The 16,366-nt window shown below is 45.6% G+C and overlaps 1 protein-coding gene across 7 annotated transcripts in view; it reads left to right on the forward strand.

Moving 5' to 3' along the window:
• Window positions 1-16,366, forward strand: part of Ccdc30 (coiled-coil domain containing 30) — a 76,011-nt gene that overhangs the window by 15,019 nt on the left and 44,626 nt on the right. Inside the window, exons 1-5 of one of the 7 annotated variants that reach the window (XM_032899141.1) lie at window positions 1,750-1,905; window positions 4,271-4,368; window positions 6,212-6,337; window positions 7,913-8,047; window positions 13,027-13,190. The exons of 3 other annotated variants lie outside the window; for them this stretch is intronic. In XM_032899141.1, the coding sequence (XP_032755032.1) occupies window positions 4,327-4,368; window positions 6,212-6,337; window positions 7,913-8,047; window positions 13,027-13,190 (467 nt within the window). In that variant the 5' untranslated portion in view covers window positions 1,750-1,905; window positions 4,271-4,326. Of the gene's footprint in view, window positions 1-1,749; window positions 1,906-4,270; window positions 4,369-6,211; window positions 6,338-7,912; window positions 8,048-13,026; window positions 13,191-16,366 lie in introns of those variants that run through there. 3 more of the 7 variants (XM_032899140.1, XM_032899142.1, XM_032899144.1) reach the window with 3 other exon arrangements.

Below are 16,366 nucleotides of genomic sequence, written 5' to 3' on the forward strand. Positions count from 1 at the left end.
AACTGCCTGAGCTGTCAGTAACTATTAACCCAGGTTCACTCCCAGCAGAGGAACAGGGTCAGCTGTGCGCTGTGGTCAGCAGGACAGCGAAGCTGTTTCTCAAGGGCTTGTTTCGCAACCTTGACCCAGTGCCCCCCATGCCTGTCAAGGGTGCCCAGCCTGCAGGTGAGCAGTTGTCCTTTCCTGACCACTGCTTATTATATTTTCTGACAAAGGAAGTAAAGGGATATTGCCAGGTCCAATTTATGTTGACCTGAATGGGCTTCACATATTCCTAGGTGTGACTGAGAACCTTTGTGAAGTAGGTTAACATTTGAATCTGGGGATAGAGGTAAGCACCCCGAATGGTGGGCCTCAACTAATCAAGGGAATAAATAGAACGAAAAAGAAGTCAGTCTCTCTCTCTCTCTCTCTCTCTCTCTCTCTCTCTCTCTCTCTCTCTCTCTCTCTGTCTATACAGATGGAAGCTAGACATTTTCTTGTCTTGTCCAGTTATGTCACTGTTTGTTTGTGACAAGGTGTCTCTCTGGAGCCTAAACTGGACCCAGATTTTCCACCCTTCTGCCCCGATCTCTAGAAAGCAGGAATGCACTATCATGAAATCCTAAAAGTCAGGAATTGTTCACCTGGCTCAGGAAACCAAGGCTACAAATTCACAGCAGTAAAAGCCTGACAACGGAGCCCTGAATCTCCCACGCTCTGCTGCCACAGTCCTTAGTACCACACACAGGCAAAGCTCCTGCCCCTCCTCACACCAATCCCAGCAGCCTTCACTTCAGGGTGCCCTGGAGTGGCCTTTTCCTGAAAAACTCCCTTGAAAACAAAAACATTCTTTGGTTCTTAAAGGAAAAATAATCCAGAGAGCTCTTTTTTTTTTTTTTTAATTAGACACCTGGACACGTACTAGTGTCTCAGTGCCGTCTGGCGCATCGATAAGTAGGCTGCTCTCCCTGCCTGTTCTCAGAGAAAAGGCTTTAAAAAAAAAAATGAAAAAAGAGCAAGATGGCTCTGTAGGTGGAAACACTTGCCACCAAGCTAAAGCTCTGGTGCAATCCCCAGGACCCACTGGGTGGAAGGAGAGAGCAGATTTCCACAAGTTCCCCTCTGACCTCCACAGGTAGTGGCATGCACAAACTATACGCTCAGACATTAAATAGAAACATGTAATATTTTCTTTTGGAAAAGGAGAAAAGTGAGCTGTCTGTCGGGGATAACGGCAGCCACGGTGTTTTAAGTGTTTATCAAGCCCCATGACCTGGGCAGGGCTCTCACAGCAGCAGCTCTGGTGATCGTTGGGGCAGACTTCCTCAAAGAATTCCCACCACACAGAGAGCTTTAGGGGATTTGAGCAAAATACAGTCAGCCAGGCGTTGGTGCAGACTTATCTGGCCCGAGTTCACTTTCGACCACAGTTCCAACTCTGGTGGAGACTTATGGATTATATAAGGAAGTTATAGAGAGGCCTAAGGAGGTCCCAGCATGCCCAGTGATGTGTACGGAAACTGCTCCCCACAGGTGAGTGGGCTGTTTCGTCCTCTATGATGCCCTCAGCCATCTGTGACTGGGAGAGGTGACATCAGCAAAACTGACTGTCAGGGGGTTGGGGATTTAGCTCAGTGGTAGAGCGCTTGCCTAGGAAGCACAAGGCCCTTGGTTCGGTCCCCAGCTCAGAAAAAAAGAACAAAAAAAAAAAAAAAAAAAAAAAGTCAGGCTGTGCCCAGGAAGCAGAGTTGAGTTCAGAGCATTCCGTGAGCCCTGCCTTCCAGACAGAACCCTGACAGTGCCACGTTCTGAGCTGTTTAACTGTTTCTCAAAGTCCTTGGCAGCTGGCCCTTGTGAAGGAGGCAACCTGCAACAAGTCCATTGGCTTTCCTCTTTGATCGATCAATCACTGCTGACTGACAGGTGAGGTGAGCTCCCTTCAGCCACCGGGGAGCTCTGCAGCCCCGACCTTCCCCACAGCACGCACACCCATTCCTACCTTCAGACTCTGAAGTGTGTAAACTGCCCAGATGCACAACTCTATCCAGTGTGCCTTAAGTGATGGTGAATTTAAACACATTTTTATAGACCTTATTCAAATGCTGTCAAATACATTATCTTTCAAATATAAAATAAGCTGAAACAGTTTGCTGTATACATTCCAAACTATTTTTGTAGTTTTCAAATATGCTATTTGAAAAAGCTACCTTAAACATTTTTTAAAAATCTAAAGCAGCCATTTGTGATCACACACATCTTTAATCCTGGTATTTGGGAATCAGAGGCAAGCAGATCTCTGCGTTCAAAGCCAGCTCTGTCTGCCTGGTGAGCTCAGACAGCCAAAGATACAAAGACTCTGCCTCGAATGAAAGCTAAAATATATGACTTTTTTTTTTTGTATGTAGTTTTGAAAATTCTTGTTTCACTTTGTTTTTTTAAGACAGTTTTTCTGTGTAGCCCTGGCTGTCCTGGAACTCACTTTAGAGACCAGGCTGGTCTCCATCTCAGAGATCTACCTGCCTCTGCCTCCAGAGTGGCTGGGCTGTGCTACCATGTCCAGCCATACTTTTTTTAATTATATCATTTTCTGCTTCCAAAGCCACCTGGGTACATCTCCATCATGCTTTCTTTCGTTTTTTTTTGTTTTTTTTTTGTTTTTTTTCAGAGCTGGGGACCGAACCCAGGGCCTTGTGCTTGCTAGGCAAGCGCTCTACCACTGAGCTAAATCCCCAACCCCGCTTTCTTTCATATTTGTGGCCTCTTTTTAAATTGTTCTTACATAAATATACACATACACAGATAGATAGATAGATAGATAGATAGATAGATAGATAGATAGATAGATAGATGGATAGATAGATAGATAATAGACAAACAGATGAATAGACAGACAGACAACTACTTCCTGCTCAGTCTGAATAATGGTCCTGGCATGTGTGTATCTTCGAAGCTGCCACTTGGTATTTGATAACCAATGGTGGCTCTTACTTGAGAGACTGTTTCTTTTTGGGAGAAGGAGGAGACTGTTTCTTGCTCCCAGCATTCCTAGTTGCCTTTGGTTCTTTCTCTAGGGTTGAGGCCTCATCCCCCATCCACATGTCTTTTGGCAGTGCTCTTGTGCAGGATGATGCTCTCCTAGTAAGAAGACACAAGGGGAATGTAGGGTGTCCTTAGTTTTAAGAGTTGAGGTATCTGTCTCTCCTGCTTTGTATTAAAAGCGTCAGGTGCCATGCAAGTGTGGCTTAGGAACTCCTCGAGTGTTGGATGTGTGGGAGTGTCTTGTATGGATGTCCAAAAGTGTTCACTAGGACAGATGTTGATAGTGGCAAGAGAGAAGATGCTTTGAGGAAAATATAGACCCTATCCTATCCCTGGGCCATGCTGTAAGTTGACACAACTCTCCACACTTTGTCCAGCTGCTGCCAGGAGGAATGCTAACTGACCCTCGAGTCCTTGCCTCCCGCCTCCTTTCTACCTCATCAGTTTGAGATCGCTATTCCTGTGTTCTGGACCTTGGATGTGAGGACTATAAATAGTAACTCTGTTAACGCAACAGGATCCTGTAGCTTTTTTTTTCCTGATGCTTGTTCCCCTTTGGCTCACTGTCAAATTGCAAATGCTGAAACCCATAATAAGTCAGCCCATAATTAAAGTGAACCAGGAGAGAGGACAGTTGGTCTAACCTGAGAAAGAAGGTAAAACTTGTTGGGAGACATTTCTTGAGGTTTGTCTCAGAAAAAAAAAGATAACTAAGAAATGTAGCTTGGGGCTGGAGAGACGGCTTAGCAGCCCTTACTCCTCTTGTAGAAGCCAGGTAGAGCCAGGTTCGATTCCCAGCACTCACATAGCAGTTCACAGTCGTCTGTAACTCAGGTTCCAGGCGCTCTTGTGCCCTCTTCTGGCCACCGGGGCACTGCATTCATGCGGTGCTACATAAAGGCAAACAGGCATACACACAAAGCAAGAGCACATATATCTTTCAAAAGAAAGGAAATGTAACGTATTTGGGGGTAGCGAGATGTCTCAGTGAGTAGAGGAGCTTGCCGTAGAAGCTTGGAAAACCCAAGTTCCGTCTCTGAGACCACGTAAAAGGAGAAGGAGAAAAACTGCACAAAAGTTGTCCTCTGTCCTCCACATCGCACCGTTGCAAGTGTGCCCACGTGTAGCTTGTGCATACACACACACACACAGTAATCATTTTTAAAGTTGATTTAAATGAGCCTAGCTTACTTTAAAGATATTTAGTAGCACTTGTGTGTTTTTTAACTGGTAACTTCCGTGGATTGAGATTTCCTTAGAGCCTGAGTTATATCACTAACCTAGGAAGACTGAAGAGACACCAGCATGAAAGACCCAGAGACAATTAAAGTGCAAGATTTTAATGAGGTAAGAAATGAAAAGAACACTTTGCTCTGAAACAGGTTTTCATCCAGCCAGGCTACCCTTGGAAAAGTAAGCCTCCTGCTTTCGCCTCCCACATCCGACTTGAAAAGATAATTCTTCAGCTATGTTCCCTAAGACACGTGAGGCAAACCGCATGAGAATGCTCAACATACTGAAAACACGCAGAGGGGAAATCACACTTCTGGGGATGGCCTTTCCCCAGCTCAGTAATGAGAAGTTCACAGAAAGCCTCGCTGGAGCAGTCGGTGAGGCTTGTGGGATGACTACGTTTATCCCTTAGAAGGGTTTAGCAATGTGGAGTGTTGCCTCTTAGCAGTGTCTATCTGTGGCCAGGCACCACTGTCCCTGACTCTCATCTGTGGAGACTGAGGCTGACGTGGCCAGCTCTTCCACCACCGGTGATAAAGCACAGGCAGCAAGGCTCTGCCCTACCACGTGCGCTCACCCTTGGTAGCCATTTCTCTCGGCGGAGCAGTTCAAGGGGATTACTCTATGCTCACTAAGGCACATAGTGATTTTAGATGGATTTCCTAGTAGGTTTTATTACACAACATAAAGTGTGCATGGATGTGGCTGCACAGACTAGATATTTAAAGTAAGCACTTGTCTTAGTTAGGGTTTTACTGCTGTGAAAAGACACCATGACCAAAGTGAGTCTTATAAGAATTTAGTTGGGGCTGGCTTACAGGTTCAGAGGTTCGGTCCATTGTCGTCAGGGTGGGAACATGGCAGCATCTAGGCGGGCATGGTGCAGGAGGATCCTTCTTCTGAAGGCTGCTAGGAGAATACTGACTTCCAGGCAACTAGGATGAGGGTCTTAAAGCTCACACGCACCATGACACACCTCCAACAGGGCCACACCTCCTATAGTGCCACCCCCTGGGCCAAGCATATTCAAGTCTCCATAGCACTTGTAAGGGAGATGTGGACATGAAAGTCCGCAATAACCGTCACCTTTGGAAGTGATGTAACATCCGAGAGTCATCTCCCCCATTGAGGGAAAATATGATGAAGTCACTCCTACCCCATAGTGGTCCTTTGGAAACACATGAGCTAACTCATGGAAAGTGTTCACCATAGTGTCTGATGCAGGACAGACCCTCAGGAAACAGCGGCCATTACCACCGTTACCCCAGCTATCATAAGTATTTCATTTGGGAAGATTCCATCAATGCTTTACATCTGGGGTTGGGGAAAATGGCTTAGAGCAGTGGTTCTCAACCTTCCTAACGCCGTGACCCTTTAATACAGTTCCTCATGTTGTACTGACCCCACAAACATAAAATTATTTTTGTCGCTACTTCATAACTGTAATTTTGCTACTGTTGTGAATTGTCATGTAAATATCTGATAAGCAGGGTGGTCTCAGGGGACCCCTGGGAAAGAGTGGTTCAACCCCCGAAGGGGTCGACCCACAGCTCAAGAACTAACTCCTACAAATTGTCCTCTGACCTACACACACACACACACACACACACACACACACACACACACACACACACACACGTACACGCACGCACACCCTCCCACTAAACAATAACAATTTAAATATATTTAGTTCACTATTAGCACATTGTCACAACCACACATCATGCCTGCCATGGTGGCTATGCGGCAGGCAGGACAAGGTTCACTCACTACGGCAGTTACATCTACCAACCTGGAGGGGAAAATGTGCCCTGGGGAACTGGTTTTCCTAACGTTCCGTACGCCACATAACTCTGTCATTAAGTTAAGCTAAAGGTTATTGTTATTAAATTTTACAGCTAACAGTGCCTATTGTACAATATTTCACAAAGTGAATCATGGGAAATGACTTTTACAGATATTGAAAATGGGCCAAGAAAATATTAAAGTATTGGAGAATGACTTGTCAGAGGAGAGGGAGAAGAGACAGCGCCTGACGTCAGCTTTCACTGCTATCCAGAAGTCCTTGCAAGTGGATAGTGAGGTATCACACTCTCAGGAGCTGGTTTCTTCCCGGTTTCCCAATTTAGGGGTTTGACATGATGATTTGTTTCTATTTTGAGACACATTGTTGCACTGGGGTGCGGGCTCAGTGGGTAAGGCCGCTTGCTGTGCCTATAGTATAATGGACTGCCCGGTCTCACAGAAAAAGTTAGGTGTGACTGAGAGGCCTGAAGCTTCAGCACTGGGGAACTGAGACAGGTGAATCAAGAGAGCTCACTGGCCAACCCAGCGGAAACAGCAAGCTTCCCGTTCATTCAGTAAGAGGAACAGACAGAGAGCCAAGGGAAGACATCGGATGTCCTGCTCCACACACCCATGCTGCACTCCCATGCATAGGCCACACAGTACAATGAAAGTATAACTGGCCTCATTCAGTACCACTGGCTGGGTGGCTTTAACAGTGGACATCTACTTCCTTACAGTGCTGGAGGCTGGAAAGTCCTGGCCACCTTCTGTGTGGCCCAACCTGTCACACCACCCTTCTGTTGTTATTTAGGTTGGGTTTAGGGACCCCCCCCCCTACCCCTTGCTCCCTTTTCACAGCCCCACCCCCACCTTCCATTTGACTCCAAGGCTTTCAGAGCACATCAAGTAGCCCCTCCCCTAAAGTAAATGTCATGTGACTTCCTGGCTCTTGGGTACTTCAGTCATCCCCTCATTGTTTGCCTGTCAGACACTGCATATCTATGTAATCCATGTGAAAGTGTGAGGAAAATGTATGACTATATATGAACTGGGGAGAAACATACTCAGGATTAGAGGAAATGCTGGTTCACGAGTCACTGGACACACATTGTCGGACAACACCAGGCTCTGTAGTCAAGGGCAGAGTCTGCAGTTAGACAGGCTCGGGAGTCAGCTTGACAGTGTTCTGCCTGCAGGAGCTCAAGCACGCGCATGAGCAAGTTCTGTCCAGCCTTACTTTCAAAAGTAGCTAGGAACACCATAGATCACAGCCATACCACACAGCACACAGTGTTCTATGAACGATGCCGTGAGATGCAGTTGTAAATGGATTCTCATTGGATATGTAAGTGTGATTGGGGAGGGACTTTGTTGCCATAGCACAGGTGTTGAGGCCAGACAACAGTCCCTGGAGCTAGTTCTGTCCGTTCACCTTTACCCTGATTCCGGGGACCACATTTAGGTCAGCAGGCTTGTACGGCCAGTTCAAACACCACAGAGCCACCTGGCCAGCCTTGAATTTTTCACACAAATAAATATTTAATGCAGGAACTGATAAAGATCTTAGGTTTACCCAAGCTTTGCTTAGAATAGGAATGACTGTAAACACCCAGTCTTTTCCAGCTGAAAAGGTAAACTCTAAGCATTTGGTTAACATTTAAAATGAACAATTTGTTAGGAAATTTTCAAGAATGCTTTTTAGAAATGTGATTCCTTTGCAGGAAAAGTAGACTTGATTTTCCTACAAAGTAGCTTCATATATCTCTTTTTAAAATCTTATTTTTATTTTTTTACATTTTAATTTTTTATTTAAAGCAGTTTTTAAATTAAAAAAAATTGATCACAAAAACCATCTTCATCTCTTAAACAGGAATTCCAAAAATCTAAGTCAGAACTCTTGTGCCTTTATAAGGAAATCCAGAGTCTTCCAAGGGCTGAGGGCAGAGAGCAATTTTTAGTAGCATATAACCTGCTACAAAGAGAGAATTCTGAATTAGAAGCCAAGGTGAGATTGAATTATTGATTATTTGATTGTTCAATATTTAACATGCCTTGTATATAGATAGAATAAAAGGAAACCTGTAAGTAGCAGATTTAGAAATCAGAGTTTTTCACTAGCATATAATGAAGTGACGTGTATATATATATATAACATGATTACTAGTCAGGGCAGCATTCCCCCTTCAGCACTTGGCCTTCAGGATCCTCCTGTCAATGTCTGACCTTAAATCAGCTTCCTACCAACAATTGCCAGAGTATGGGCTACAGTGTAGAATATCGGGAGAGAACGGTCTAGAATAATACAGGGAGATGTGTGGGGCACAGTCTACAAAGTAGCCTTGGTCTGTGGGACCTTGTTAGTAAGGAGAGTGTCAGCATGAGGAACAGTCAGTCCCACTCCTTAGCAAAAGGGGGGAGGGGGAGGAGGGAAGGAGGAGCGAGGGACGGGTTAATGGTGGCAGCGATGAAGAGGAAGAGGAGAATAACAATTTAAAACATTTCTAGCCCAAGATACACTCTGAGGTCACGTAATGCGTTTTAAGTCTTGAATCTGCCTGCAGCAGTTATGTCTGAGAGGCTGGTGAAGAAGTTTGTCTTAGTTCGGCAGCTGTAACAGAATGTCATAGGCTGGGTAGTTTAAATGACAAGCATTTGTTGCTCACAGCTCTGCAGGTTGGGAAGGCCAGGATCAAGGTGCCAGTAGATCCCATGTTCGGTGAAGGCCGCTTTCTGGTTTGCAGATGGCCATCTTCTCTTGGTTCTCTCCTCCTCTTCTTCCTCCTTCTCTTCCTCTTTAATCTTTGTATGTATGCACATGATATATCTGTGCACATGAATATTCACGTATGTGAAGGGTGGACATGCTTGTGGCACAGAATGTGTCGGGGTCAACCTCAGTTGGCCTTCCAGTTGGCTTGAGTTAGGGTCACTTTTTACTACTGCCTAGGCTAGGCTAGCTGGTCTGCGTGCTTTTTATATCTTCCTGTATCTGCCTGCCTCCTCATTGTAGGAGCCCTGGGACTCACACACACACACACACACACACACACACACACACACACCTCCACCCTCCACCCACCCCCACCCCCCATTGCTCCATTGCATTCCCCCTCATGGCATCTGGCTTTACCTGGGTTCTGGAGAATCAAACTCAGGCCCTATGCTTTTTGTTTTTGGTTTTTGTTTTTTTTTTTTTGGTTTTTTTTTTTTTCCGGAGCTGGGGACCGAACCCAGGGCCTTGCGCTTCCCTAGGCAAGCGCTCTACCACTGAGCTAAATCCCCAACCCTCGGCCCTATGCTTTTGATTCAGATGCTTTACCCAGTGAGCCATTTCCTCAGCCCAAGTGGTTCTTACAAGGATACCAATGTCATCATGAGAGCTCCACCCTTGTGACCCAGCTGCTTCCTAAGGTCCCCTCCCAAGACTGCTTTATTGAGGACAAGGGTTTCTTTTTCAGTTTAGGGATTTTGAAAGAATTGCAGCCTGGTTCTTTTGAAGAATGTCCCTCAGTTTGGGTTTGTCTGGTGTGTCCCCATCATTCCTGACAGGAGTCCTATTGAAATGACATCTTTCCTTCTTGATGCATTTTTACTGGGAGACCTGAGCTATGGTGCCATTGCCGTGTTAATCTTGGTTTGGTTGAGGTGCTCTCTGTTGTATCTCTCCACTCTAAGTTAATCGTTTCCCTTCATGATAAGCAGATGGCTTCTCTGGGAGGCTGCATTCCTGTCCATCAAGCTATTGTTCATGAAAAGGTTTTCTTCCGCTCCTTTGCGTCTTGACCAACACAAGCTTCTCTTCAGAGCATGAGGTGCTCTAGACTTGAAGGCACCACCTGCTCAGCAGAAGGTGGGCTCTGCTGTATGGATTTGCCAAAGGTGCTGATTCCAAAGACGTTTTGTTTGGGCCACATCTAGACTTGTCACAGAAATTTGTAGAAGAAACAGGTGTGACCTTGTAGGCCATTAATTTACACAAAGAGCCCAGAGCCCTGGGTGATTGAACTACCACCAAGTTACGTGGAGCTTCTCAGCCTGTGGTCTTGCTGTCCATGATTAGACTGAATGAGGATCACTAAAACCAAATGCAAGCTGGCCCTTTATCATACCGGGCATGTCCTGGAGAATGACTCCTGCTTGCAAAAATAATGCAAATCCAGTTTTAAAACTGTCTGAAGACCCTCCCCCACTGCCTGTCCCCCTTTTTCTTCAGTTCCTCCTTTTGTTGCCTCCTCCCTCTTCAAGCAACTTAAGTCAGTTGTGTCTTTTACTGCACAGTCCCCACCATTCAAATATGCCATCCACAACCTCCCATCTTCCAAGGCCAGTTCAAGGCCAACCTTCGATGGTAAATGACACATAATGCAGAGTGTAATTTATACTGCTTGTTGTAGTTTCTCTTGAGAGGAAGTCTTTGGAGACCAAAGGAATCTCTTAAAGTAAATTGAAACCAAGCTCTGGATTGATCCCATGGCCCCTGGAATCAAGCACAGTTATTATAGGGACTCTCCATTCAGACAAGCAGTTGTTTGTTCTAATTCAGTCCTGTGATGGGAGCTCTCTTCTATTCATAGAACTATTTCCCAACCAACCTCTCTACTCCTGAAAGGAGATAGGCTTTGGTTCTGTAATACATAAAAACAAGCAACCTTTAAGGATGGCAAATCTACAAAATCTTCTGAAGGCAAACAAACAAAAGTATTTTGCCAGCTCCCATAATGCTGCCCGCCTCAAAACACGTGCATGCACTGTGTTTTCCTGGGATGCTTATACAGATTCTCATTTCCACTCAGACACAGCCTGATACCAAGTGTCTTAGAGTTTTATTGCTATGAAGAGACACCATGACTACATCACCTTTTTTTTAATTGGATATTTTATGTATTTACATTTCAAATGTTATTCTACTGGTCCCCCTCCCCCTGCTTCTATGAAGATGCTTCCACTTCCACCTCAACACCCCGGCATTCCCCTACACTGGGGAAATGAGCCTTCACAGGACCAAGGGCTTCTCCTCCTATTGATTGCAGACAATGCCATTCTCTGCTATATATGCAACTGGAGCCATGGGTCCCTCCATGTGTACTCTTTGGTTGGTGGTTTAGTCCCCAGGAGCTTTGGGATGTCTGGTTGGTTGATATTGTTGTTCTTCCTATGGGGTTGCAAACTTCTTCAGCTCCTTTAGTCCTTTCTCTAACTCCTCCATTGGGGACCCCATGCTCAGTCCGCTGGTTGGTTTCAAGCATCTGCCTCTGTATTTGTCAGGCTCTTATAAAGGAAAACATTTCATTGTGGCTGGTGTACAGTTTCAGAGGTTTAGTCCGTTATCATCATGGCAGTAAGCACTCGGCATGTAGACCGACGTGGTGTTGGAGAAGGAGCTGGAGAAGAAGCTGGAGAAGGAGCTGAGAGTTCTACATCTCTTCTGAGACCTCAAAGCCACTCCCAGTGACACAGTCTAACAAGTCCACACTTCCTAATAGTGCCACTCCCTATGGGCCTATAGAGTCTATTTTTATTCAAACCACCACACCAAGCTACCTGTACAAGTTCAAGTATTTTCAAAAAGCAGGGTCAGACTTGGAAGAAACTTCCCTTCTGTAATGTGCTCACAGCATTCTAATATTTTCGCAAGGCAATAGTTTATTCCTTTTAAGAATCAATTAAGCTCAGTCAAAACTTGGAACAGGTATGTGTGATAATCATGTAAAATCTTCAAGACCACTGGAGTTTTGTTTCTTTGTTCCTGTTTAAAGGTAATAATTATCTGAGATGCCAACATCAAAAGACCAGTCTACCTGTCTGTTTGGTTGGCTGGCAGGCAGGCTGACTAGTTGGTTGGTTGTTGGTTAGCTGGTTGATTGGTTGGTTGGTTGATTGCTTGTTGGTTGGTTGGTTGGTTGGTTGATTGGTTGGTTGGCTGATTGGTTGGTTGGTTGATTGGTTGATTGGTTGGTTGGCTGATTGGTTGGTTGGTTGATTGGGTTGGTTGGTTGGTTGGTTGATTGGTTGTTGGTTGGTTGGTTGGTTGGTTGGTTGGTTGGTTGATTGGTTGGTTGGTTGATTGGTTGGTTGGTTGGTTGGTTGGTTGTTGGGTTGGTTGGTTGGTTGGTCTGGTTGGTTGGTTGGTTGGTTGCTTGGTTGGTTGGTTGGTTGGCTGGTTTGTTGGTTGGTTGGTTGGTTGGTTGTTGGTTGGTTGGTTGGTGGTTGGTTGGTTGGTTGGTTGGTTGGTTGGTTGGTTTTGGTTGGTTGGTTTGTTGGTTGGTTGGATGGTTGGTTGGTTGGTTGGTTGATTGGTTGGCTGGTTCGTTGGTTGTTGGTTGGTTGGTTGGTTTTTGGTTGGTTGGTTTTTGGTTGGTTGGTTTTTGGTTGGTTGGTTGGTTGGTTGGTGGTTGGTTGGTTGGTTGGTTGGTTGGTTGGTTGGTGGTGGTGGTTGGTTGGTTGATTGGTTGGCTGGTTTGTTGGTTGATTGGATGGTTGGTTGGTTGGTTGGTTGGTTGGTTGGTTGGATGGTTGGTTGGTTGGTTGATTGGTTGGTTTTTGGTTGGTTGGTTGTTGGTTGGTTGGTTGTTGGTTGTTGGTTGGTTGTTTGGTTGGTTGGTTGGTTGGTTGGTGGTTGGTTGGTTGATTGGTTGGCTGGTTTGTTGGTTGTTGGTTGGTTGGTTGTTGGTTGATTGGTTGGTTGGTTGGTTGATAGTTGGTTGGTTGGTGGTTGGTTGGTTGGTTGATTGGTTGGCTGGTTTGTTGGTTGTTGGTTGGTTGGTTGGTTGGCTGGTAAAACCATGAAGTTACATACTCTTATGTCTACTGTAAACAAATCTCAATTTGTCTACTGTTTAACTAAATCTCAATAAGTCTTCCTATAGGCAGCAGTTTAGATAGCTCGAGGCAGTAGTTAAGCATTGGTGGAGTCAATGTACTTTTTCACAGTTGTGCATAAAAGTCTACAAAATAGAGCATTTGCTTTTTCACTTAACTTCACAGGTCTTGAAGTTTTCACAAGAATTGGAACTGTTAAAACACTGCTCTATAGGGGACAAAACTGCTAATGTGATGACAAGTGAAAACGTCTGTGAAGACCTGGTGTCTAAAGGGCCACTTTTGGAAGTGAAGGATGTGAGCCCGAGTGAGGACAGACAGGCACTCTGGTAATTTGAGAAAATCTGAGCACAGTAACTAAAGGGTTTATCCCAAGAGTCTGACATTCATTTTTGAGAGATGTAATTAGGGGAAAAATAGTTTTAAGCATTTCCTAGAGTTTGTCTTTTTTTTTTTTAAAAAAAAGTTGTGTGTTGAGTACATGGGAAGAGGACAGATGACGACTGGACAGTGACTGTGGTATGGCCTGCAGCATAGGACAGTGGGCTGACAGGGTGTACCTCCTCCTGACCCAGCATTAACATTACAGGCGAAACTTTCCCTCTTGCCTTTGAAAGTTACCATGTGCTTTGAGTTGAAATGTAGGAAGCATGTAAAAGTAAAAATGGATTAAATAACCCATAATTCTCCTCAGGGAGAGACACTCACCCATCTCTCTTCTGGGCATGCACATCTGCAGGTAAATTGTTTCTGCATAATCAAGTCGATGCTCTAAGGAGTTTCTGCTTTGCTGATCTTAGTTAATATTATATCTGATCATTGAATTCTCAGAGCATTTTCCTTTTTTACTTGTTTAATCTTGTTCCCTAACTCTGTGTTTACACATTTTTACCAAAATTATCCTTCACAGAAGTCCTAGGGGCTCTGGGCAAATGATCTGTTCTAAATCCGGTACAAAAAGTTAGTAGCAGCAAATTACTTTCTGTGGACAAAAGCCTAAAGGTCATTGAGAAGGAAACAGTAGATGCCTAGGCTCCGTAGACACCAGCCTAAAGGACACCTTTGTCCATGAACTGTGGAGACTGAGTCTTGGTGTCACCAAGTTTATTTCTGCATCCATGTTCTGAGATAGACCCTGCTTCACCGGCTTTGATGCCCCTTGATTTTTATGTTCTCTTAAAAATTTATTTTAACTTCAGAGTAACCCCTGAGTCCAAGGTTCACAACAAGGGAATGGAGATGTGTGGTGGGAAGGGCACCTTGGAGGGATGGCGGGGTGATAGGTGGGGTGGGAGGACATTTTGGAAAGATGGGGTAGTAGCTCTCTGCCAGTGAGCCCAAAGCAAGGAACTGAGAAGCTGGGTCGCCAGGCTTAGGTTTTCTGGAGGGATCAGGAAAAACTAACCCTAGAATACACCAGGGATAGCGTGAGAGGTTTCGAGGGAAGTTGTTCTAGCACCTCTTAGGTAAGTCGGTTAATCCACTGTGAGCCACAGATTAAGAAACATGACCTAGCGCAGGCTGTGGGGATGTGACAGTCGGAAAACTTCCCAGAAAGGGTTGACCTGTACCTTCCCTCCATGTGTCTGCCACTTGTTTCTGTCTCTCGCCGTCTCCCACTTCGGTCAGATCTGGAGCTCAGCCACATTCAACATTAGCCGTGTGTCTGCCGTGCAGGCATTGCGGGCAGCGGTTGGTAACTTCGTAATCTCTGTGGTCTGATGGGAGAAGACAGTTTAACAAGGCACGGCAGGCTCAATAGTCTATCAAGGGGCAAACGGGGGCGTGGGGAGACAGAGACAGAGACAGGTGGGGGAGGGGAGGCAGAATGTGGTCTTCAAGGGGCATATGTTTGTGTGAGGTAGTTTAGAATTACTCTAGGGAAGGGCAGTGATGCAGGCAGGACCCTGAACATGCAGGTCCGTGGGACGCCTGTATCACGGAGGTGTTTGCTTACTGGTTTTGCCGTATTGGGGTTAATCATGGGACTTTCCAAGCTGAGCTGTGTCCACACCCCCAGTTAGGAGCTTACACAATAAGAAACTCCAGTAGACTTTAGCAGCCTGCACAAAACAATAGGTTCGTGCTTTAGGAAAATCACTGCCTAGTATGTGCAAAACATGGTAAGAAAAAATAAACAGAACTTGGGGATTGGTGACTATAATCAGGATGAAGAGTATTTGGTAGCTGGAGTTTGGGAAGAGGCTTAAAATTAATATAAGAGGTGACTGGGGTGATTGATGGCTCAGGCAGTGAAGGGTTTGCCAAGCAAGCGTGAGGACCTGAGTTCAGATCTCCAGCGCTGTCCACTTGTCCCACTACTGGTTTCCATATGGAGATGGAGGGGTCCCCAGAACTCACAGGGGCTAGCCTGTTTTGACATGGTTTTGTTCCCCCCGCTGAGCAAACCAGTGAGGCTTGTTCGATTGAGATATCCTTCAACCAACAAGAGTGAAATGCAGCCAGGGAGGACTCCTGATGTCAACCTTGGGCCTTGACCCAAGCCCATCTAACTAAATTGGCAAGCTCTGGGCTCAGCGAGAGACCCCCATCTCACAGTAAGTGAGATGGCTCAGGAGGAAAGGGTGCTTGCCACCAAGCCCGAGTTTGATCTCTAGACCCATGACAGAAGGATAGAGCTGATCCCACGGGCTGTCCTCTGCCACACACGCACAGTGCACACACACACGCACACAGATTCAAATGTAATACGAATTTTAAATAAATGAAGTAACTTGACTTCCGTCTTCATTGCCTCGTTTGCTGACTTGGGGACCACGTCTCTTGCTATGACAAAAGACCTGAGGCTGAATTCTGTTTTCTGTAGCTCGTGGCTCTGGGGTTCACAAGCGTGGCACCCATCTTCGCCGAGGGCCTTCTGGCATCAGGAACACATGCAAGGAGGGATTGTATTATGTAGCAAGTCTGGAAGCCAGGGAGCAAGGAAGGGAAAGTCATGGCAGTTTTGTCTGGTTTTGTCCCTGTGTGGGGCACGTGAGCATGTTTCGGTGCGCCCGCTTGTGGGTGTTTGTGTGCCCGAATGTCAAGGCCCAAGGTTGACATCAGGAGTCCTCCCTGGCTGCGTTTCACTCTTGTTGGTTGAAGGATATCTCAGTCGAACAAGCCTCACTGGTTCACTCAGGGAGTCCCCTTGGGAAAAACAACAAAACCACGTCAAAACGGGAACGGTTTGCTTCTGTCAGCTGCTGTCTTAAATAAAATTACTGTGAGCAGCATCGCACACTCAGCTTTTTTTCTTACGAATTACTTTATTACAGTGGAGACGGGTCATGTTACAGCTCAGAACAGCACCTGCAGACCCTCAGGACAGTCTACATTCGTAGTTTACAATTTTTCAAAATCTGAACAATTTTAGATGTCTTTAAGGTTCTAAGTAATTGTTTTTATGTATATGGGCATTGGGCCTACACGCATGTCTTTGTATCACATGCATGCAGTACCTATACAGGCCAGAAGAGGGAGTCAGATCTCCTGGAACTGGAGT

The sequence above is a fragment of the Rattus rattus genome, chromosome 1 (genome assembly GCF_011064425.1).
Source record: "Rattus rattus isolate New Zealand chromosome 1, Rrattus_CSIRO_v1, whole genome shotgun sequence".
NCBI lineage: Eukaryota > Metazoa > Chordata > Mammalia > Rodentia > Muridae > Rattus > Rattus rattus.